Source organism: Condylostylus longicornis, unplaced genomic scaffold (assembly GCF_029603195.1).
Source record: "Condylostylus longicornis isolate FDR11 unplaced genomic scaffold, ASM2960319v2 ptg000038l, whole genome shotgun sequence".
NCBI lineage: Eukaryota > Metazoa > Arthropoda > Insecta > Diptera > Dolichopodidae > Condylostylus > Condylostylus longicornis.
In genome coordinates, this window is record NW_026578007.1 from 16,470,915 (window position 1) to 16,497,014 (window position 26,100).

At 23.9% G+C, this 26,100-nt stretch overlaps 1 protein-coding gene across 1 annotated transcript in view; it reads left to right on the top strand.

The window, feature by feature from the left end:
- The window catches only part of LOC129609153 (uncharacterized), a 60,069-nt gene that overhangs the window by 10,750 nt on the left and 23,219 nt on the right, over positions 1 to 26,100 (top strand). The window contains exon 2 of the mRNA XM_055521051.1: positions 1,652 to 1,776. Coding sequence (XP_055377026.1) covers positions 1,652 to 1,776 — 125 coding nt within the window. The remainder of the gene's footprint in view (positions 1 to 1,651; positions 1,777 to 26,100) is intronic.

Here is a 26,100-nt window from a genome sequence, read left to right on the forward strand (position 1 = left end):
CACAATGGAATTAAAATACTCGTATATACCTACACATAATGAAATGAAAAATACTTGAAAGGAGATTAACTGGCTTAATAAGAAGGTTTTAAATATTAACATAAAAATGTACAAACCCATACTTTTGTATACTACAGTAGACATACTATATATACATATCTATGCTCATATGTTTATAGATGGAAAAAAAAATTAAATCACTTTTTAAGAATTTTTTTTAATACCACTTAAAAGGTATAAAAAAAAAAAACAAAAATAAGAATAAAATAACAGAAAATAAGCACGTTGTAAAAAATATTTGAAGTACACCTCTGATTTTATTTTTGTATCTGAGAGTATTCGAATTATACTGAAAACGAAGCAAAATACAAAAAAAAAGAATGAGAAAAGGTGGAAAAAAACAAAAATAAATAAAAGATATCATAAAATACCTGTGTTAATTAGAATTAAATAACGGTATTTGGTTGAAATTCTTTGATTTTTGTTGTTGTGTTGTGTTTTTTTTTTTTTGGTTTTACATAATTAGAGAAGAATTCAGTTGTAATATTAGAATTTTTTAAAAGGTTGTTTAATTTTGAAATTAGATCTAATTTGTTTCCCGAAAAAAAATATGGTCATATTACGATCATTTTGTCTGTTCGTGTTATTCTAAATTTGATCATCTGATTTCAAAATTTCTTCACCGTTTAAAATAGAAAAATAAAATATTGAATTAATCTTCATTATTGAATTTTTCGTTATTTCTCTAAAACTAAATTTTTCGTGTATCCATCTTCGACTACAATAGTTGCAATTCTCTTATTGCATATAATTTGTGCAAGGGCTGAATATTTTATTCAAGTTACAAAGAATTTGCAGATTCTTTAAATATAAAAAATCTGAAAAACGAGTAATGAGGCTCGAAAATTTGAAAAACAAGGATCGTATACGCGATATTTTGGATATATTTTAGAATTTTATAATTTAAAAATATTAAAAATTAAATATTTTGCTCTCTTTCTATTGAATTGCTATTCCATAAAGTTTGTTGAACGTTATATTTTAGGTCCTGATACCTTCAACTTAATTAATCACTGTAATTGTAAGTAGCAGCGAAAATGTTACCGTAATCATCCTCTTACTTTGTAAATATTATATTCTTGTGCCGAAATGAAATTAATAATCAATTGAATTTCCATTGTCAATTTGAGAGCGTATTGTAGGGCATATCCCGTCCCGCACTCAGGATGGGAAGTGCACAATAGATCCTTATTCGTTGTCACTAGATACGGTTGCCCAAGTTGTATAAATCTGCATTTGTATAATCTACAATTCAATTTCAGCTTCTGTATTAGTATAAATTTGAATATTACTAGTATCATTTTAAAATGTATCCGAAATTTATGCAAAATTTATCCTAAATATATGCAAAATTTATTTTGTGATACATAATAAGAGATTGTCTATTACAACAGATTGCTTTCATAATTCAAAGCATAATAAAGCTCTAGACTTAAATTTTAACAGAGAATGTGCTATTTTTGCAAACAATAGATTTCGTTATGCCAAAAACTGGGAAAAATAAAAATTAATATTTTTTTTTTTGTCTTCATTGCAATTTTAATTCCACTTTTATTTTTTTTTTTTTTTTTTTTTTCTTTAATATTTATAGATCGAGCTCATTTTATAGTTTATCATTTAGCAGAAGAATTAAATAATTGTTCAATAAGATCAAGAACGCAAATTGTTTTACCAAATGATGTGGGAATTCCATATGACAAATATTTGGAATTTAAGGTAAGAATTTTATTTTTCATTATTTTGATTTATTTTTCTAATTAAAAATTAAAAATTTTCATGTTAATTTATTTGTCGGCATATTGAGTAATAATTTTTAGGGAGAAAGAGTATTGTTTATTTAATTTTAAGATTTCCTGATAATAGTAAATATGTACGTAATAAGAATATTTATGAATTAGTCATTATGCCACTTAAAATGTTTGGAAGAACACACAAGTATCTTGAATTTATTTTTTGCGAAGGATTATGTTAGAGTGGTCGGTGCAAAAGTATTAAAGTATATTTGAAAAAAAAAAAACAATTACTTATAATTAATTTAGATTGTAGGAATTAAATGAAAATTTCTTATAAAATTTTAGTAAGGAATTCAATTGTGTTGATAAAGGTTCGTTTTAAATCCCTTTAAATTTCAATAAATTTTAAAATAATTGTCACAATTCGACATTCAGTTTATATAATTATAGCTATCTTTTAAAAAGTTAAAAAAATCATATATCGTTTATAAAAAATTGCATACTTTTAGGGGATTTCATTTTTTTTTAATTTATTTAAAATATGTGATGAAAATTTATGCATAAAATCTATATATTTTTTTTTTAAATTTAAAAATATTTATTAGGGGGGAACTTTTAAAAGAAATTTTCGAATTTTTAATGCAGGAATTTTCAGATTTTGTGTTTCATTATTATATGCAGCTGGTAGAAGAATTGTTTTTTTTATCCAGAAGTGAATTTTTCACTGCCGTCTTTCTGAGTAATAAATTTTTGAAGAATTAATGTAGTGCATATACAATATACATACATTAATTACATACATTACTATATACCTACCTATTCACGATATACGTACATTACCATAATATATTCATAGCATACATACATTGCTATATACTTACCTAAACGGTTTAAAATTTCATTACTTGCAAACAAGCGGCATATTATCATATGGTGAACATATGTTTCGCTTACACTTTATGATGTGTATAACAACAATGTATACCTTTATGTTTATATTATACATTAGAGTATAAAGCGGTATGCATAATGTTAATATGAAAAATGCAAGCCTATGCATTTTCAGTCATTATTATTGTTTGACGTAATTTTAAGTAATGAGTGAATGAAGGTATATAAATTGCACTTTCTTTTCCAGGAAATAGAAATAATTAACTAGAAACCTAGATTTTAAGAAACATATTGTAAATATTACAATAACAATTTAAAGTAAATTTAGAATAAGAATTTAGTATAAATAGTAGAATAAGTTTTTAAAATAAACAATCAAAGTTTTGAATCGAAACTACAAACATCTTGTTTTTCTTTTTAAAACTGAAGATTCTCCAAATCGGCAGTAGTGCCAAACTTGGATAGATCGGCGTTTATCGCCATTAGGGAAAACATAATCAAAAATAAAATATAACATTAATTTTATTACATGGCAACCCTGCCAAACATAATTTTATTACATTAATAACAATTAGTCATTTAAATTAAAATAATTTTCGTTAACAAGTCTGTTAATAATTCGGTAAACTGATGATAGTGAAATCATTTCTTAACTGTAATTTTTTCTCTTAGTTAAAATTCGTTAAGAAAATTAAATATAATAATAGTTAATTCTATCTAGTAGTATAATGCACTTATTTAATTGAATATTTTCTATAATATTGTAGCTTATTTAGTAAAAAGTTACTAAAAAATCTTTTATTTAAAAAAAATTTCATTTAACTTGATTCTGATGCATTCAATGGAGATGCTCAACATCTACATAAAATCTACATATTTTTGCTCAAATATCCATTATGAATAATGTTATGAAAATGAGAACTGTTAGAATCCTTAAAGAAATAATATTTTGTAATATACAAAATTTCAATAAATTTGTATGCATTTTCCATATATAGTTATAAAATGATGGGATTATAAAAATCTACTCTTATATGAACAAATAAGAAATATTTTTAAAATAAAATATTATTATATGAAATTCCAATAAAATATGAGCAAATAATTTAAAAGTTTATTTATTTTATCAAAAAAAAAAAAAAAAGAAACTTTTAATTTAATTTTATTGCATATAATATAAAAATTTATTTTATATTTAAATGTTATAGCTTTCAACGTGGGGATCACAAAAAAAAACTTGTTGAATTTTTTACCAATTTTCTGTTAAATTTATTTTTTATGAGTGCATTTTGCAATTTTATTTAAAAAAAAATGAAAAACGATTGACTTTAATCTGTCTCTAAATAAAAATTTCAATAAGAAAAAAAATTTACTCAATATTGTTGAATATTAAAAGGGACAGATTGATTTACATATAGTAGGGTGTGATAAATGCAATGAAACAGTATTGATGCAGGCTTAACAGTATGAATTGTTGAATTGCGTGTTAATACTGTATTATTACATTGCGGATTTTAAGAAGTACTATATTAAATTTTGTTCCACTTCCGAAGCTTCTTGAACATTTCTTAGAAAATCAAAAGTATTACAAATTTCTTTTTAAAATAAAATAAAAGTCTGAAATATAGTAATGGCAACTAACAATAATTCTTACTTTAAATTGATTAAGAAAATTGAATTTTTTCCCTTTAAATATTTTGAAAACAAGGAAGTACTAGCTCTATTCCTTTTGTCCTATAAATTTTATTGTAGCTGTATAGGTTAAATCCCTGGGGCTATGATAATAATTGATTCATAATTACACGAAAAATATATAAACTTTTGAACAAATTTTCTGGAATTCAATATTATTTTCCCTGTTTTTTGAAATTTTAAAAATTTATTATTGTAAAAATTTATTAGGTCAAGGTTATATTATTGAATACTGCTTTCCGGAAAATACAAATTCGTAGCTATTTACATATTTTATTATTGAGTAAATAAGGATATTTAAAATTAATTATTTCAATCAATTTAAAAAATTATTAAATTTCAAAAAATTTGTAATAGAAAATTGTATGAAATTTATACTCAGACACGTGTTCTTATATATAAGATATAACTAATAATAATATGTATGAATGATATAGATTTTACACTGAAAAAAAAATCATCTTTAAATTACTAGAAATTGTTTTTGTTCACGTTTCAATTTATTGTGTGATTTTGAATTCTTTTCTGAATTGGCTAAGAAAAATATGAGTAAAAAATAAAGAATAGTTTATATTAGGTATAAAAATCTAACACAAATATGGTATAAATACACTAAAATTGAAAAATGCAATTTTCCTAAAATATTTATTGAACAATATACAAAAATTAATGATTTTATACAAATTATATTCCTCGTTAAGCACGCTAACATACCATATTGCATTATTAATTCAAAGTATGAGAAACTAAAATTACGGTAGAGTAATTTGATGCCAAGAAAATAATTCCAAAGTTGACTATCAAATATTTTCTATACTTTTTTAATTAAATTTCGTTAAAATTTTTTTTCAGTGTATGCTATAAAAATTATGATGAAAGTTTTTAATTTTTGATATTTAAATTTCTTTCGGATCTGACTTTTTTCTGTTAAATAGCGAAAACTTTTCAAAAATATTTCTAATTTTGGTGTGTATATAAGCGAAAATAAAGGAATTAATATCTTTTTTTTTTTATTTCTTAATTTCTAACGCATTAAAAAGCTATTTATAACATTTTGTTTTTGAATTATTTTCATAAATTTTATTTTTTGATACAAAGTATTCTTGTTATTTAATATAATTTCCAAGAAAATTGAAGAAAAGGAAATGTACTTATTAATTTCATTCTGTCTGTCCATTAATCCTTGTGTCTGTGCGCTAGTTTATAAAACTTCTCATTCAATTAATATAAAAAGTTGAAATATCATACAAGAATGGATCTGGAATGGAAGAAAAATTTTTTTTCCTGCTTCCAACTCTTGCAAAATTTCATTTTCCGGTATTATTTTCTCAAATTTCCAAATTTCTGTAAAAATAATAAAGTATAACGGTAAATTTATTTTCATCCAAAAGTATTTTCATGATTCAACTTTCTTATAATTAGAATAGCTTTCGAAACCGGCTGATTGTTTAATACTTGTTTTAATTTTTAATTTCGTCCTAAAAGTATGCAACACAAGTTGAAAATTGTGCTACTTTTCAAACCAATTGTTTAAATCCGAATGATGTGTGATCCGAATTTATTTTCCCCCAAAAACTTTTTCTTGAATCACTTTCTTCTACAATTATTATATAATATCTACGGAATTAAGATAATTTCAGTTTAATAACCTAAAAATAAAATGAAAAATAGGAAAATGTTTTTTTTTTTTAATATTTACGATAAAATAAATGTGTGTGTTTTAGAAAAAAGCATAAAAAAAAAAATTATAATGAATTTTTGAACTTGTATTTTTCTTTTTTTTTTATTTATACTTTTTTATTTTTAAAAGGAAATGTAGGATAAAGCCTACATTATTATATTTTCTAGTTTAGTTGAATAATGATTTTATGATGTTCTGAGTATGAAAGCATGTTGAAAGCAAGAAAAAGAAAGATTATTAAAAAAATATGTAAAAAAAAAAGAAATGTTTTGCTTTTCTCTTTTAATGAACCTATAAAATATGAAGAAAGAATTTTTATATATAACAGTGAGTGAGTGATTAACTTAATTTTGAAATGATCTAGTTCTGTTTTTGTCTTATATTCTCTATTATATAAAGAAATTTATGTACTTGTAACATCATAACAATATTTTCTTCATTAAATTTTTATTTTAGAATATTAATTTTAATTTTTTGTTTTTCTTCAGTTTTTTTTTTTAATTCTGAGTCTTTAATCTATTTAATAAAGTTTATAAATGTCTTGTACATTTTTTTAACAGTGACTTCGAAATTTAGATATTGCATTTTTTTTTTTCCTTCTTCACTCCTAGGAGGAGTATAGGGCTAGCGCATGATATCTATCATGCCCTAGTTTCTATAGTCATAGAGAGTTAGCTAGGTAGGTGACTAGCCTACCGTAGTTTTTATTTATATTAAATATTTCAGTTTATTAATTAATATTTACTGTTTTATTTTTGCTTAGTCTTTAGTATCGAATATTATGAATGTTTGAAAATTACTAGTACGAGTATAATATTTATTAGTATTGCATATTAAGTTATATAATATTGAATATAATTTTTATAGTGACCTGACCGGGGTTTGAACCCGAGACCCTTCGAGATATTGCATTTAATTATGTTATAAATTTTATGAAATTTCTAATTTAATGTGTTATTTTATAAATGTGCGAATATAAATATAGCTTGATTTGACATGTGACTAATTTACGGTATAGATAAGATTTTATAATTTCTTCATGTTATATTTCTTATTTCTCATATCCAGTTATTTTAAAAATGAGCCGAGGTTCAATGACAGCCTAATGCAATTAAAATTTAATAATTAAATTTTAAAAAATTTGATTATAATTTTATAAATTCAAAATGTTCTGATTGATGGCTAAGTGCGTGAATTGTTTATATCGTAGTTGTACCGTAAAATTGCAGTCTCCAGACCAGACTCCACTCCAGAGAGTGTAAATTCGGTAGAAATCTTCTAATGAATTCGGTAGAAATTAGTGCTCCTAAAATTAGCAAGGGAGCATTGCAATATATTGTAATTTCATTTTTTGTACTTTATTCGTATTCTTTTCAATTTCAATTTGATAAAATACGGTTCTTATTTTTATATCATGAAAAAAATACCGTTTTCAATAAATTCCGCTTTTTATCTTCCAACTTAAAAGGGTGTATAAATAATATAAGAGAAGTAGTTCTTTATTTGAAAAGAAGTGCACGATTCAACGAGTTGAGAGAAAATATACAAATTTTAAGGAATTTTTGCATCTTAAACTATTGGTTCTGAGTTTTTCTATAATTAATTAGTGAAAATTTTTTTATTTACCGTGACCACACTCTTTCACAGAGCACTCAAATGATAAATAACTTCAACATTGTATAAAATTTCACTGGAATGTATTTAACAATTATTTTACGATATATAATTTATATTAAAAATTCAATGGCAATAAAATTTTTTTGTGTATAACTACATTAAAAACGGTACAGAAAACGGTATGAATTTTACAAGGTTATTTTCAAGAATATTAATTTTATTATCATTTATCGTTATCGAATGACATAAATCATAATAAAGAAAAAAAATGTCGAAAACAAAAATGTCGAATTTTTATTATTCAAGGAAAAAATTAATGGTCGTCTTATTTTTTGTCAATTGCAATATTTATGAATTTTTTATATAATACAATAAATATAATGTGTATTTGCAATTGGAAACTATAATATATAACGTTTTTTTTTATAAAATAGAGTATATATTTGTAATATGTACTAAATTAGTATGAATGTATGTGTAGTTATTATCATATAAGAATTTCATACAAATAATACCCACATGTATTTCAATATATTTTATTTAATGTTAGAATATAAAATAAAATGTTTAATTATAATCAGAATAAAATATAAATAATTGTATAAGAATAATATATGAATGTGGACAAATAATATATGTATATATTATACGTATTTATATTATATAATGAAAAATATGAAAATTGGATTTAAGTGTTAATAAATATGGAAATGTTGTACGGAATATAAAGAGTGTCAATTAATATACAATTGGAGCAAATAGATAGCAATTTACATATATTAAATTTTGGGCTTCGACTGTCACGCTGACTGCAACATTGACTCCGACAGTGATTCTAACTATGACTAAAATTCTGATTCTGTCATCTACTCTAATTCCGACTTCGATTCAGTCTCAGACTCTAAGTAGTTTACCGGCTATGCCTTCGATATAGACTTGGCCTGCGACACTGATACCATTTTCGACTTCAGATCCGAGTCCCACTCCTACTCCGACTCCTACTCCGACTCTGACTCCGACTCTGATTCTGATTCCGGCTCCAACTCGGATTTCGACAACAATTTCGATTCCCCATTTCTGTCTATGACAAATTTTCAATTTTTTAATTCTGCCATAATGGCAGCTCCGGCCATAATGGCAGCAATGAAAAAACCTTGAAATTTCCACTCAAATTCATTTAATCCTGTTCATATCTATTTAAAATTCGCCTTAAATACAATATTATGAAAATAATAAGGACATACAAGAGACCTTATAAAAATACCTAATCTTTATGAATAAATGCATTTGAATTGTATATACTTTAAATATTGTGTCTACAATAAGTGTACATATACATATTTAAACTTTTGATAAAATAAATAGATTGCAGAAATATTTGACCAAATACAAAAATATGATGATGAAAGCATTAAATATTTTTTTTTTATATTAGAATTAGAATTGTATATGAAAATTATTTATGAATGATGGAAAACTAATAGTTAAAATGTACTAAAGAAAATATTATATTATATTGGGGGTGAATAAATATAGAACAAGGATGCAAAATTTAAATACAAATTTAAAGAAATCCGGTAAAAGTACATACGATGTACCACAAAATATTTTTAAAGAAATATTTTAAATTAAAATTGATATCTTTATGATGACATGAAAGATTTTGAAAATATAAAATGAACTACATTTTATATATAATAATTATGCTATATAAGAGCTATATATCATCCCGTTGTTTGTAGAGGAAAACATATAAAATTTAATTTATAATAATGTAAGGTGGAAAAAATTGAGCAATCGCGATATAATTTTAAAGATTTTAAAAATATGATTAATTGAAATTAATAATATTATTTTTAATAATTCTTTAAATATTCACCCTCTTAAATTTTAAAATAAATTAAAATATTTTATCTTATAATAATTATAATTTTTATTATAAGTGGAAATTATTAACTAATTTACAATATTCTAAATTAAAATGTTATGTAAAAATGAAAATAAAATAAATACTTTGACTCAAATACTGAGAAATTTTAAAATTATTTTTTTACGGTGTAAAATATCCAATAGGTGTGGCTGTAATTGAGTACAGTACTCGTATATTATTTTTTTGGGGTGAAATTTCTATTGTAAAACTACGAATTACTTGTAGTTTTCTTTGAAGCGAATTAATATATGGCGTTTAGTATTAAAACACAAAATTTCTTTTGTTCAGTTTCATACGGAATATAGGTAATTATATTACCTATAAGTTGATCTAAATCCAAAATTGCAATATCATTTTAAAATGAAAAGAAATCGGCTCCATATCTGAGTCTTGTATGTTTTAATAAATTTCCAATATAAAAGAATAAAAATTTTTGATAAATCTATGACATAATTCTATAGGTCTTAACACAAAGTCTCCCACAGTTTTAATTGAAAGTAAAGTTATAATATATAGTATATAGGGATTCACAGTATAAATTTGGGATATATATACAGCAACGTCTCCTGTAAAGTCATTTTTTTCACCAAAAATTTACGATTTTAAGCAAATTGGTTGAAAGCGGAGTTCATAGCAAATTTTTATATAGGAAAATCTAACTCTTTAATTTTGAGTTATTTATATAGAACAAATGATTTTTAAAGGGAGGTTTAAATGACTATAAGTAAGGAAATGATATTAAAAATTTTAGTGACTAATATGGAATTTACTCTATACCGAGGATATATTGCGCAAGAGACTTTTGGAATGTATGAGAATAGCTACAATTTTATTTACAGCGACTAATAACTTCGACTTGAAAATTTATTTTATGAAATTTGCGGCAAAATAAGAAGAACGTTCCAACCCATTAATACATTCCCACATTTTCAAAATTACAATGCACAAAAGTTTTATTCCATATATGCAAAAATATAATTATTAAAATTTGGAAAAATTAAGAAAGGCAAAATTGCTATTTCCTATTCTTTTTTTTTTTTTTGAAAATATCCTTAAATAATTTTTGTACAATAATTATAATTTCTCGTTTCATAATATTAAAAGATTTTTACTCATACAAAAATATTACCATTTTAATTTTATATTAGACTGCAATTAATTATAGAGACTTAAAATATTATTTATTTCCCTTTTATTTTTTTTTTATTTCAAAAATTTTGTTCAAAAATACCCACAATTTGTTTTTTTTTTTTTAATGTTAAATTACTTGTGCTTTGATATTGTCGTTCCCTTTTAATTATAAATTTTGAGGTTATAAATTTTGTTTTCCAAATATTTATAAAATGTATTTTGTAGTTTAAGTAAAAATCTTGAATAAAAATGGACAATGGTTTTGACTCTAATATAAAAATGATACAGTTTCCTTAAAGAATTAATGGAGGAATAGCAAATTTACTTCAATTTTTAGATTTCGTTTGTAAAATAATTTTAAAAAATTTCATAAAATATTTTGTTTAGTGAAACTTTTTACTATATAATTTAATAATTCAAATTAATATTGAATTTATTAATTAATTTAATTTTTTGAAATTTTGTCGAATTTATTTTAATATTTTCAATTATTTTTTTTCATTTATTACATATTGTAATTGTAATTATGCCTTATGTCAAGGTGTCCTAAGCCAACCAGAGTTTGCCGTTTTTAGAAAGCAAATGGCTAAATATTCAAAAATGAAATGGCAAATTTGAGCAAAATGCAGTCAAATTTTTAGAGCAAAAGAGTTATCCAACTCAAAAGATTCAAATTTATTTCAAATTTCTTATTGTTAGTTGTGACATATTCCGAAACTTGATAGAAACCAACAAAAATACGATTAAATATGAAAAAGAAACTGTAAAAAAAAATTATAATAAAAAATATGAGCCGCATTTTTGCTTTCAATTTGGGCCGAATTGGCAACACTGTTGTAACCTATAATTTGTTTTTAACATTAACGTATATAAACGATGCTCTAAGCAAAAGTTCTAAGTTGGTTTAGGTATTCTGTTGGTAGATGTACTAGTTTATATATAAAAATAATAAATCAATATAAATAAGTGCAATAGAAAATTTACAGCTTGGAAGCGGTATTGGAAGTACAAGATCTAATTATCTAACTCAATGCTATGAAATTATTTTTGATTAAACCCCTAAGAAGTAGTTTATAATTCTCGATATCCTACAGTAGATAGTAACAATTTCTTTTTCAACAAATTACCCTAAGATATTTAATTTAACAAAAGTAGTGTAAATGGAATAAAAAAAAAATTTCCTTTCGTTTACTGTGTAATTTTTTTCTTCTAGTATAAAATTTTTCATAAACCACACACACGTATATACACACACTGTGCTCACTTTTATCCTTTTCTATTTTTGTTATTGTTTCAGTTCCACACTTAATAACAGTTTTTCTTTTCTCCATTATAAATTATATGGTGAAGTAATTTTTATGTCTTTGTCTACACTTTATTTAGTTTTTCTTTTGTTTTTAATTTTCCAACTGTTTGGGTTTGTGAGGTTTGTTTAGGGGTTTTCTTTTTCTATATTTTTTATATTTTAATAAATATCATTTTTTTTTTCTTGTTTTCTTTCTAATTTTATATGATTCCCGATTTAGTGTTGTTGTTTTTGAATAATCGTACGGGTATGTTATTGCTTTAACAGAAAATTTACTACATTTGGCTGCAGTTGTGTGATTTGTGTGGTATTGCAAAGAATATCGTCAGATTTAACAGCTAGAAATCTTCAGAATTAGAGTAGTTAAAAAGTTTTCAGAATTAATTTAGAGGAAAGATAAATAATAATTATAAGAAATATACCATTGACAAAAGGCCAGTGAATTTACTTCATTTTCGAATCAGTAAGAGAATAATGTTCAGTTTAATTCCGAGCTTTTCATTTGATGTTAAACCAAAACTTATAAACTATGTAATTACAATAACTATATTCTGTTGTAAACTTTTTAAATATCGCAATAATTCAAATAAAATTCAACGGCAACACTGTATTTTCCTTATACAGTTAATTCCTTTCCTTGTTATTTAGTAGCATTTTTCGTATTTTATTTTTTTTTTGCTTTTATGTTAACTATTTAGAAAAATGTATTTTTCTTTTGCTAAGGAGCAGAAGGTCCTGCTGAATTAAATTATTTCAAGCATATAACAGAACATTAGTAAAAGTTTTAATATAATTTTATACGAAGAAATTTTAAAGAAAAGGATAGGAAGGAAATATTTAGGGAAATTTTTGAAATTATTTTCGTTTTTTTTTTTCTACAAGCTCATAGGATGAAATTTTTTAGCTCTGCCATTTTCGGAGCGAATTTCAAATTCAAGATTTTTATGTATAATATTTGAAGTTTTTTGATTATTTAAAAATTGCTTTTAGATTGTTTTCATATTGATATTATTCAATTGAGAAACTGATGGTCGGTTTGTACAGATTGTAAGTTGGAGGATTGAAAACTTATTATTTTATATTTTCTAGAATTAGAGTTATTTAGTATTTCGGATTAATGATCAAATCAAGCATTTTTTACATATATTTTTGATTTAATTAAAATTCATAATTAATTTTGATGTGTAAACATTTCTTGTTATCGTTTAATGAAAAAAATTGTAGTTTCTTGAATAGTTCTTTCATTTTTTCGTAATTTCATCAAATTACAACTTGATTTTCTCCTTCAAATATGGAACAAGGATCTGCTTTCATTGTGAGACATAAAAATTGTAGCCAGTTACTGTGTTAAATTTCCTTAAAAAGTGAGAATATGAACGATGTTAAGATTGCAGATATTGACAGCATTGCTCTTCGTTATCCAGAGAAAATAAGAAAACGAAATATAAATGGTTTACGTATGTGTCTGTGCAATATTTTTTTATTTATAAAATTTGTAACTCTATCCGATATTGCTCCGATATGTGATCGAATTCCGGTAGTGAAAACGTTTTTAAGGCTTCTATAATTATTTAATCATTTTAGAGGGCAAATAATTAAAGAGGGTAAATAGTAGATTTTAATGTGCTACGATGGGGCACTGCTTCTAAACATAATGGTCTATTATACTCTCCAATCAAATTTTATTAACTATAACAAATATCCTCGAGATCATAATAAATTCGAATACCTTCTGTGAATGTATTTAATAATTTAACAAAAATCTAATTTCGTTAGTAAATATTTACAGCCTTTAACAAATAAAAAAAAAAATTAAAAAAAAAAACATGACCTCATAACTCAATTAAGTCTAGGATAAATATTAAAAATATTTTAGGGTAAAATTCCTTGTATTTAATTGTAATTAAGTTTGGATAGAAAAAATCTTATACCATGAAGTAAAATTTCATTTTTATTCTTTGAATAAAGTCATTTTTATTTGAAATCTTTCATTAAAACACCTTGTTTTTTTTTTTGTGAACATATCCTTTTAATTCATATTTTTTGTCTTAGTTTATTTTGCTAAAAAGAGAACAAATTGTGTACATAAACTCTTTTCTACCTTTTTAAATTTTCTAAAAAGATTTATTACTGCATAATTGTAACTGTAAATATAAGATTTGCATATGCATAGGCGCATAGTAATTATAGGCACTAACGAGTGTATTGTTTTTTTTAAATTCAACTTTAAACTAAAAAATATTTTATTAAAATGTAAGTGTCAAAATACGCTTTAGTTATATCGAATGGAATTAGGTAGTTTTGGATAGTATATTAGGGGTATGGGTAGATGCAGATGTAACATCAAAATATATAGAATTATTTTACACAATATATGCTGGCATATTTTGTTAGTATGAGGCTATGAACCTAATTAAAATATTACAGTTCTTTTACAGCATTATAACACTCAAAAACCCCGAACCGGTTGAAAATAAATGAACGTAACTGCTCCTTACAAGATAGTTGTCACAATAATAAAACACTGGTGCGTTTAGAAGTGATATACATCTAAGAGTTTTACGTAAAAATGTATTTTTCTGAAATAATCCGAAAAGTTTTCAAAATTTGTTTTCAAATCATAAAAAATTTTGTTAAATATTATGTCATGTTTGTCTGGCCTAGTGTAGTCTTGGATAATCTTGATGCAAAACCAAAATGAAAATCGTAAATATTTGATTTCTTGTTTCGATTGTACAAAAATTCGATTTCAAGTACAAATGACACTAAGAACGATTCAAATTATTTTTTTACCAAAAATCTCAATAAAAATTCAAATGTTGCCTAAATTACAAAGTACCCAAATTATTAAGCATGAATAACGTATATAACTGGGTCTTTAATTGTGGTTTTCTTTGATTTACTTGGTAACTAAATTTTATTGTGGACTTTGTAATTTTTTTGTTTTTTTTGTTGTGTTGTTACACTGGTTGTTATTAAAGGTGTAAACTTTGTTTTTTACTTGTTTTTATATTGCATTTTGTTTTTATAGTTTTATTATTGCATACAAAATCCTTGAGAAATGAAATTGTAATAGAAATAACAATTTATTTTTTTTTCTGTCATTAATATTTAAATGTAGATTACAGCAAGGATCTAAGAGGAGAGGATTTTCTTTTATGACATTCCTATTATTATATTTTATATTTTGTTTTATTTTTTATATATAGTTTGAAGCAAATAGGGAGTCTTTTTCTGTTTACAAAACAAAATTAAAAAAATTAAAAAAAATTTAAGCTTAACGAAAGGATTTCGTTTTTATTTTATCCAAATTGCAAATGTTATCCAAGTACATAAATTTTATGCAATTTAGGGTAGTATAAAGTGACCATAGTATTAGAATTTTGCAATAGAAACTCATTTGTGATTCTGAAAAGAGCTCCTATAACTGTACCTTTCGGTATTACTGAAAGTTTACCTTAGATTAGGCATAAATACCTTTTAACATACGAGACTATAGAATGGAATGTAATGTAATTTTTCACTTATGCAATATTTAATAAATAAATTTGTTATTGAAACGTTCCGCTGTTAAAGTGTACTTATTTTAGCTTCAAAATAATTCTTTATTTAGAATTATATTAGACTTATCGGGCCAGATTTAATGTTATCAAGACACGTTTTCGAATACAGTATAAAATGACTAAGTCCCATCAACAAATTTCAATTGCTAACTCATATCGTAAATATTATTATGGAGAATGTTACATTGTCTCTTAGAAGCCGTACAACAGTATATATATCATAAAAAATATATACAAAAAATCTGCATATGATATTGCTTTAAAAAAGAACAATTACACGCAGAATTAAAAATGTTTTAAGCGACATTTTCATTCATACAGAGTTCTCAATTAAATTTTTGTTGTGTTCTTCAAAGACCTCATATTTTAAATGGATTTTAACATATATTTTATTTGATTTTTTTGTAAAATATGTAGTCCATTTACTGCGTCCATTGACTTGTACATGACTAGAAATTTGGAAATTGTAGAAATCTTCTCTAGGCCATGCTGACTTTATAAAATGAATTATGGTCTGTTAAAACTCCAATAATTACGAAATTTAATTAGTATTTTCCATATCATACAATCTTCCAAATAAAATGGGTATGTTAGACATGGGTATGTTTTTTTGTTCTCTATCTGTATGTAATTAACGCACGTTCTCGTATTTATATATTCGAAATATAGATAGCAATTTTATTAAGAAATTAAGGATTATAGTGTGAAAAAATCATAAAATGAAATTATGGAAAACACCAGAAATAAACGTAGTGAAAAAATCCTAGTAAATTTAATATTAAATTAAAAAAAAAAACAAGAAAAAAGATGAAGATAAATTTAAAATTTTCCCCCTTTTTTTTTATTATTATACACAAAAAATTAGAAGGATTTAGAACACAAGGATATTTTGTTAAAAAAAAAAAAATTGTATAACTTCTTGTTGTATGCAATTATTTTTTCCTACTACTACTACTGCACAATAAAACTTTTAATGAATTAAGTACATAACGAAGGATTTTTAATTGTAATCTTTTAATTAAATTAAAAGAAAAAACAAGAGAGAAAGAAAAAAAAAATTATTATTAAATTTTTCTTTTTTTTTTCTTGACGCTCCTTGTTTTTCAGTTCTTGTTTTGTATCTTATTTTTTTATAATAAAAATTAAATTAAATCTTTTATATGCTGTTATTAAATCTCTTATATATTTTATATACTTCTAATATTTCTCTATAATCTCTTTAAGTATAAAGACAAAATGCATAAAAGACAAAATGAAAAAAAAGAAAAACTTTTGAGAAAAATTTTAATTTGGAGAAAATTTCTCTTTTTATAATAATTGTCTTCTGTTTTAGATAAACAACGACAATAAGAGTTAAGAGCTTAATGAAATGAGGAAATAATAAATTGAGTATATATAGACAAGAAAACCTTGAAATAATTGAGTGAAATTTACGATCAGTAAAATTTTATGATAATTATACATTAAATATAAATGAATGTGAGTTATATACATGAGAAATTTCATGGATGATCTTGAAATTTTGAGTATAATTTTAAATTAAACGAATATTATGAGCAGAATTCGATTTCTCTTCTAATTTAGACGACTTTTATTATAATATGAAGCATATTGGGGGATACTTCTACTTTAATATGAGAAATGAAATAAATAATATTGTTTTTATTACTAAGATGTCCGGTAAGGCATTTAGTTTAAATAACAAAAACATAATTAAGACAATGACATAAATACTGCGGTGATAAATTATATTTCATCATTAAAACAAACTGTAATACATTGGAGTTTAAACGCTGACGCATTGACATCCACTTTAGCATATTTTGTTCTTACATTTAGCATACTTGTTCTTCTATCTCTCTTCTTAAAATAATGGGCATTTTTTTTCATTATGGGTATTCGTAAAATTTGTAGACATTTTTTTTTTTATTTTCACCATAAAGAAACAATATAGACGAACAATATAATGTAAATGGGGCAAAATTGTTGAATTATATATTTGGTTCCTCAATCTCTCCAAATAACCAATATTTTTTGCAATTTTTGATGTTACGTAATCAGATTTAATACTCCCTTACGCACATCAAAAAATTCCGAGGAATCCAGTTCTACCCTATTAATCAAATTCTATTTTGATTCATATTAGTTACAGTAATTCTATTGACATGAATTGGAGCACGACTCTGATTCTGATTCGGATAATCTGATAATCTGTCGTTAATTATATTTTTTTTTTGCCTTCTACATTCGAAAAAACTTTCGAACAAATTTAGCTAATTACCTTGAATTTAATATTTTTCAAATTTGATCAGTAGAATTTAATGATCAACAGTTTCGAATTCCCTTTTAAAATCTAAAAATATTGCAAAAATTACTAAATTATTCTCTTTAGCCCTCTTCTAATCATATATAGGACCAAATTTAAAGTCGTTTCACAAAAATGTTTTCCTATGAAACCTCTCTGCTCATCACATAAAATATTTTTTAAATTAAATGTGCATAATTTTAAAAAAATTTTATGATTGAAATTCTTACTTCTATTAATTGAAAAGAGGGTATTTTTGTCATTTTACCCACATTTTCAATATAATACGGAATAATACCTGCAATATAATTATTTGACAAATTTCATACAAAATTTCAATTAGATTTTTTATTTAAAATTCTTAAAATATTCTTTAATTAATTTACAATTAAACTTTCATATTAATATTAAATGGCTTAATACAAAGAACCCATAATTTTCAACGTTTATGATTAATAAATGCATGAAAATGAGATGATCATGTTACAAATTTCGAAAACAATACCTCAAAAAAAAATTACCTAAAAGTATAAACAAGCCTCCTAAAAGTATAAACAGAAATCAAACCTTTTATTTACATTTTGATATTTTTTTGTTTTTTGCCCTAACACAGATTTTAATTTGGTTTGTTTTTTAAGAATTTACTTTTTGAAAAGAAAACTGGACCTAAAATAACTGTAAATTAAAAGAAAAATTTGTTATTTATTAACAAAGACCTATGAAAACAATATTGTATAAAATTAAATTGGGAGTTTTTTCTTTAAAGATTTGTTTATTTTAAACTTTGTATTGTGATAGAGTGAATGAGTTTAGGTCATCATGGTTAATAAATAAGTATAGTTAACTAAAGAATTGCTAAAAATTAGATTTGAGCACGCTATACCCACATGCATTTCAAATAATTTAGAATCCACTGACTTTTTTGCAGTAGTACTAATACAAAAAAAGGGCCGCCTCCCGCGAACACTCAACCGACATACTGGTAATTTCAGTAAATGTCCAATGCTGTGATACAAAGAGACAGTGCTCTAGAAAAATTCCGACCACTAGACTGATATCGCCCCTGTACAAAGCCAATAGAGCTCCTGTTATCGTTATAGTCTTCCTGAGCCAATGCACCTTGGTCATATCGCGTACTTGGTTACTGAGTATTCACAGAGGTTTCTCACATTTTAATTTATAAAATTCTAAAGCATTATCTTTGGTGTCACAAAAGTTACAAAAAGTAAGAGAATGGGTCGGTAATTAATAACTATTTTTATAACTATTACTGATATTATATTACTATTAACACAATTTAATACTACTATAACTGACACGTTTAATGAAATCACGTATTTTATATGCTGAAAAATGCACAATTTTCGTGAATAATTTGTGCGTCTGAAAATTTTATACTTTAATTGAATTTTTTTTACCTTAAAATTAAAAAAAAAAAAAAACCTTTTAATTGCCCAATTTCTCTCCACATAATAAAGGAAGAAAAAGGACAATAAGATAAAGAATAATAAGAAAAACAAAATCAAATTTGTTAAGAATACGAACTGTGCCTAGCGGTAATCAACAAACATTTTAACTTTCTTTTGTTAATTTTTCATTTATTCTTATAAACTCATAATTTATATTGTGATTTTTTTCTTTTTAGTCATTTCTTAATTGAATTACTCGTTTTGAAGGACACATTCAACAGAGAATTGTCCTTTTTAATGTAATTTCATTTTCTTACTGTTGATTTTTATTTTCTTCCTTTTTATCTTTGTTTTACACTTTATTTATGCTCTTTTATTTAATATTTATTATTTCTTTTTGTTTTGTATGTTGTCTTTAGTCCTTCAAAATTAAAATTAAATAAAAACAAGAAAAAATAGAATTGACTATGTCAACTCTGTGATACCCGTGTACAAATTTATTATCCTATGTGCGAATAAACATGCCTTAGCTGAGTATGAGACAGACTACGACTTTAAATTGCCATACTACCATAATAGTTTATGCAAAATTTTAGTACTGTGTTTTAAGTGAAAATGTTTTCCAAGATATGGCCAAACTACTGTTGAAATTGTATGGCTGTTACCAGAAAGAGTCGAGCAATTTCAACGACTTTTATAAAACACATTAGGCCTACTTATATATTTATTTGTGCGAAATTTCAATACCACAGCTTTAATAGTTTCTGACATATAGTCAAATAAATTTTGAAGTTGTATGGCAGCTACCCGAACCAGTACTCCGATCATAACCAATTTATATAGGGTTTTCGCATTTACTATAATATATCATTTGCAAAAAGGTTGATGAACCTAGCTGAAGTAGTTTTTGAGTTATCGTTGGGACAGACAGACAGACAAAGCTGAATCGACTCCGAATTGGACACTGATCAAAAATATACACTTGAGTTTATATCTCAGACTATTATTTCTTAGCGTTACAAACAGTAAGGCAAATTTAGTATACCCTTTGAACATACGTTCGTGCGCGTATAATAAATGGAAAATCATCAGAAAAAAGAAGATTTTCTTTACTGTGTCGTTTTCATATGAAAATTAAAAATTATAAAATAAAAATTGTGATTTTATTATTTGTTATTATAAGTAATCTTAAGTCTTAGATTTAGAACTTAATTTAACAGGCGAGATATTGTGACATTTCGTAAATATTTTTTTGCATTTGTTTTCGATTTTTTGCTTATTGAGTTTTAATTGAAATTGGAGAAGTAAAAATTGTTGAAATTAAATCTTAGTAACATATGTGAATGAATTTGTATTAGATAGTTATGAATTGTGAGAGATTAAAAGTAACCTTTAACAAATATTTCGTATAAATTTTACTTATTGATTGAAAAATTCACTTAATACCTTATTATTCACCTGAGCATGGTGAAGTATATAAATTTCAGATACTAATCTAATTAAGTGTAATTGTCCAAATTGTATCAATTAATTTAATTCTCTAGTAATTCAGAGTGTACGAGATCAATTTAATTTTTAAAAAGTGTGAAACTTATATGAATGAAATTTTTAAATAATTTTCATTTAGAATTTGAAATATACAGTTATCCTCGAATAAATGTCTGATTTTTTAAAATTTTAAAGCATATAAATTAAAAACACACTAATAAAAATCGCATTTAAGGTCTCGATTGACGCAAAAAAGAGGAAAATTTTAAATGTGCTTTAAATACGGATAAAAAAAATTGATACGTTTTTCGCTGCACGAAGACGATGACTGTGTATATATGGCTATGGTTGGACCAAAAATTTTTATTTTTATATGAACTAATTTTTATACGCCAAGGTTCTTTAATACTAGTTGAATTATGCCTTTATTTCAATTCTCTTCAATTGTGTGCTTCTGAAGAAGAATTGCTTAAGATTAATTTAACAGTTAGTCATTGATTCGATTTGAATTTTATTTATGGGTTCGCCATAAATTTTAATCTGAATTTCGTTTAAATTTTGTGTTTCTTAATTAGTTCCGATTTTGTTTATAAAAATTTAAAGAAATGCAATATTTTCTATATAGCTTTATCAAATTTAAATTTTGTACACTTCATTTACTTAAAACAAAATTTTCTAAGAATTTATTTTCTAAATTTTTATTTTTTAAAATTTTATTTTCTTAGTCCGGATTCCTTTGAATATTAAATGGAAAAATATATACAAAATATCATTTAATATGTGAACTAATACAAGCAAGTAAATGTGACAAGCAATTAATCAATTTTGAAAGTCTGTTCACATATTTTTTAATTTAGTATATTTTGTAGACGTAATTTCAAAATCTTAATAAAATCTAAAATATTAATATTATTTAATCATATTATTTTTCATTATCTTTCAATATATTTACTGTAAGGACATTATTATGACTAATTTGTGTTACTGCGAATTTAAGTAAAATTAAAATCCTCTTATAAAATATCATTTATTATACCTTTTAATCAAAGTCCTTTTATGCGTATTTTTTTAATACATTACAATTTCTTTACATGTCATTGCTCCATTATACGAGTATATCATTAAATCTTGACTACTTTAATGCTATAAAAAAAAAACAGTGTTTTCACCTACTGATATTATTTGATCCTTATATAATAATTATTAAAATTTTTATTAAATATTAAATATGATTGTTTTAAGGTGATAATAAATATTTTGAATTAAAATTTAATTTATTGCCATCGCAGATAAATGCAATTAATCTTTAAATAAAATCAGAAAAAAAAAAAAAAAGAAACGCACTTATCATTTTAAATTATGATAAATGACAAGCAATTAATCAATTTTGAAAGTCTGTTCACATATTTAAAATTTGAGTAATTATTATGTACATATAGTTGATTGAAAATATTATTGTACATATAAAATATGAAATACAATTAAACATGTTTAAAATTAATTTTGCTTATAAAGTTGTTAAAAATTATATTTAAGATTAAATTGAAAATATTGAACTTATCACCATCGGATTCTGTATCGAAATTATGACATTATATCTGTACTATGACAACTAGAAAAGAGATATTAAGTTCTAAGTCTATGGCTTATATTTAATGGATTAGTTGAAGATAATTAGGTCTTTAAATTTGAGAATTTTTAGAAGGTTTGGTAGAAGCTGACTCAGTATGAGTATTTCAGTTTAATTAATTAATATTTGAGTTGTGGAGAAATTCTGTTATGTGAATTCGTCTCTTGCTTAATAATCGGAGAAATTTCCCACGAATTTATTATTGATGGAGGAAATATAAAACAAGTTTTTGCTATTTTAATGAATTTCTTTGTGGGATAGCTTTTGAAAAAATATTATTAACATAAACACGTGATTATTTCCGGTATTATCTATTATCTATCTAATAATAGAATTTCTTTTAATTCCTATTTGAAACTGAAAGAGTTTGGAAGGTAATAATCTTTAAAGCAACTACTTGTTGCGTTTTAAAAGGTAAACATTTACTTGCATGATACCCTAATTCTCAAAAATTTTACAATTGGAATTTCATTTTCATAATTCCAATATAGTATTATAATTTTTAGAATGTAAGAAAAAATTGTGTTAAATTTTTTTTTTAAAATTGTTATTGTCATAACATCACATGCTTATAATCACAACATAATGAAAAAGAATAAGCATTTTAAATTAAAAATTAAAGAGGGTACATATATAAAATGTGTCATATGAGAGCTCATGAAGTGTACTTTATTATCAGATATGATATAATTAATATTGACTTGAATTTATTGTATGTTTCATATAAAAACAAAATTATAATATTCTCTGTTATAAACTTTATATTCATATTATGTTGTGTAAGTACTTAAATATGCTTTAAAAAAAGAAAATATACAAATTATAATCATATATAAGTAAGGAATCATGTCATATATCAGGAATAATAAAATAATGAGGATCTTTGAATTTAATAAATATTTACATTTTAATTTTATTAATCAAAAGTGTTAAATGGGATATTAGTCTTTATTTTTTATTAGAAATAATTTTAATGTAAAGGAACTTGCGTTTAAGTACTAGATTTTTAGGATGAAAATCTAAGATATAACAGTTTCAATCGTATTCCTGAATGATGGGGACCGAAACAGTTAAAAAAGAAAATAGAAATTATAGAAAAATATTAATCCTTATCCGCTGTTTTCTCAAAATTTTAAATTATTGCTTTATTTTTTTAAAGTTTTTCATGTGGTGAACACGAAATGCTAACCTAATATTCACTTTGCTACTAATCTATTAAAAATTTTACTTATAATGCTTAAATGGAATAAAAATTTGAGGATCAAATCATCCTGAAAACAAAAGAATTTCTGAATCCTTAAGAAATCCTTATATTAATAATTAATTTTATGTAAGCTAGATTTGAGCACCTCTGACAACTTTGAGAAACCAATTTAAATTTATTTAAAATTTTCTCATAATTTTTGCCATATTTGTATTTAGAGTGGAAAGCTATATTTTATTGGAAATATTTTGGAGCGAAAATTCATATACAAAATAGCTTTCCATTCACAAACTATTTCCAACTTTGTGGGGTGTTATATACACCCAAATAATTAATACTTGCAACATACAATTAATAATATAATTCGATTTGAATTATAAAATTTTTGCGATTTTCAAATTAAAAATCGGAAAAATGAAATCTCTTTATTTTACGTTTAAAAAATAAATGCACCCCTAAAAATATGCAATACTTTCTTTGAATACTTTGTTATGTAGCTCCGTTTTGTGAATTTTGAAAAATTAAAAAGAACACAATACAAGCACCTAGCTATAATTAATGACTAAAATATTTTCTCAAAAAAAAAAAAAAAAAACATTTTCTTTTTTCAGTAAATTTAACACCCTCGCCCTCCCTTAATTTTCAATAATTACTCATTTTTCTCTTTTGCATAAGTTTTCTCTCTTATGTTTTTAATACAAAGAAAAATGAGTAAATTTCTTATGAAAAAAAAAAATATGCTACGTAGGTATTTAATTGTGTACCAATCCTATTCTATTCAAATATATTTGTATAAGTATGTATAACACTTATCTTAAGTATAGATGAAAACGAAATAAAATAGAAAAAAAAAATATTTTTCCTTTTATTATCCTGTCTTTTTTCTTCATACTTATATGGTATAAAAATAAGCGACAAAAATAAACACTTTAAAGGAAAAAGAAATTAAAATAAAAGAAAAAATTGCTATTTATTTTTTTTTCATACCTACAAAAAAAAAAAAACAAAAAAAAAACAAAAATCTTTTGAATAATTTTTGAATGCTGCAGGTCGTATCCTTCTCTTATTTTTTTTTTCTTAAGCAACAAAATATCTTCATATTATTTCTTTAGTTTTATTCTTTCAGTCTTGTCATGTAATTATAATGAGAATTTGACTCAAGTTGAAATTAAGAAAAACATAAGAAAAATATAAGGAAAATTATAAAAGAAAGCAAACATTTTGTTGCAAAAAACAAGAAGAATTCAAAAACAGAAAATAAGAAAAAAGTTCACTTCTCTTAAAGAAAATGAAAAAAAAAAAAATGGCACTGAGTACATAAAAAATCAGAAACAGGCAGTCATTGTACGTGAAGTATGAAGCAAAAAAAAAAAAAAAATATTTTTTAAGAAAATTTATTTATTGACATACCTGTAATAAGTTAAGATTGTCGGCTGCCCTTAAAAACGACATACTGGCCTCCAAACGATTTAAGGAGTCACAAAATTTCATAATCTTTACTCTATTCCAAATATATTGCAAATGACGGACATAAAATTTAGCTGTAAGTAAAATTTAAATTTTAATAAAAAAATTGCAGTCCGACTAATAGTCGAAGCCAAGTAATTTCATGGTTGTTCTAACTGTATTCAAAATGTGGTTAAAATTAGTGTGAAAATCCAATTAAAATTTCTGAAAACTTTTAAACTCTGAGTTTTTTAATTAATAATACTATTATCTCGTTAATTTTCGAAATTTATCTAAAACTATTATAAGTTCAATTTCATTAGATCTTTAGAATATACAAACGCATAAAAATTAATAATAATATTATTATTCAGTTTCAAAAAAAATTTTAAAAGTCACCTATATTACTAACAATACAATATAATCGACAGTATAATATCGATAACCGGAGAAGGTGTTTAAGAAAACATCGAGCATACATTGAAACTGATTAAGACGCTATTTGTAAATATTCAACACATGTGTGTAATTTTGCTTCGAAGCATGGCTAGAATTAATGAATACACATAAAACATGGCTCGAATAAATAATAAAATAAACAAAAATAACATTTTTTGAGTATTCTAACTCAAAAGAAAAATAAAAACACAAACCATTGCTCCTTAATTCAGTATTTGCCAATCGTAAGGGTAATTAAGATATGAAAATATGGGAAATGATAAGCCGTATATTAACGACAGCTATATGACATAATTTTAAGGCAGGTATTGGAATGAAAGTGAAGTAAGAAATAAATCGACATGGCCAGAATAGTTTTCTAATAAGAAGTATAGCACTCAAGGCTCACGAGGCAAGTAAAACAAGAGGCAAAAAATATTATTTGCTATTTTTATTAAAATATAAAAGAAGTTGTTACCAATATAAATTTTATTTTTTATATTAAAGAAAATTTTTTTTTTCTAGAAATTTTTATCGTTTGGCAACTCTATTTTTATTATATTTCGACAAAATGCG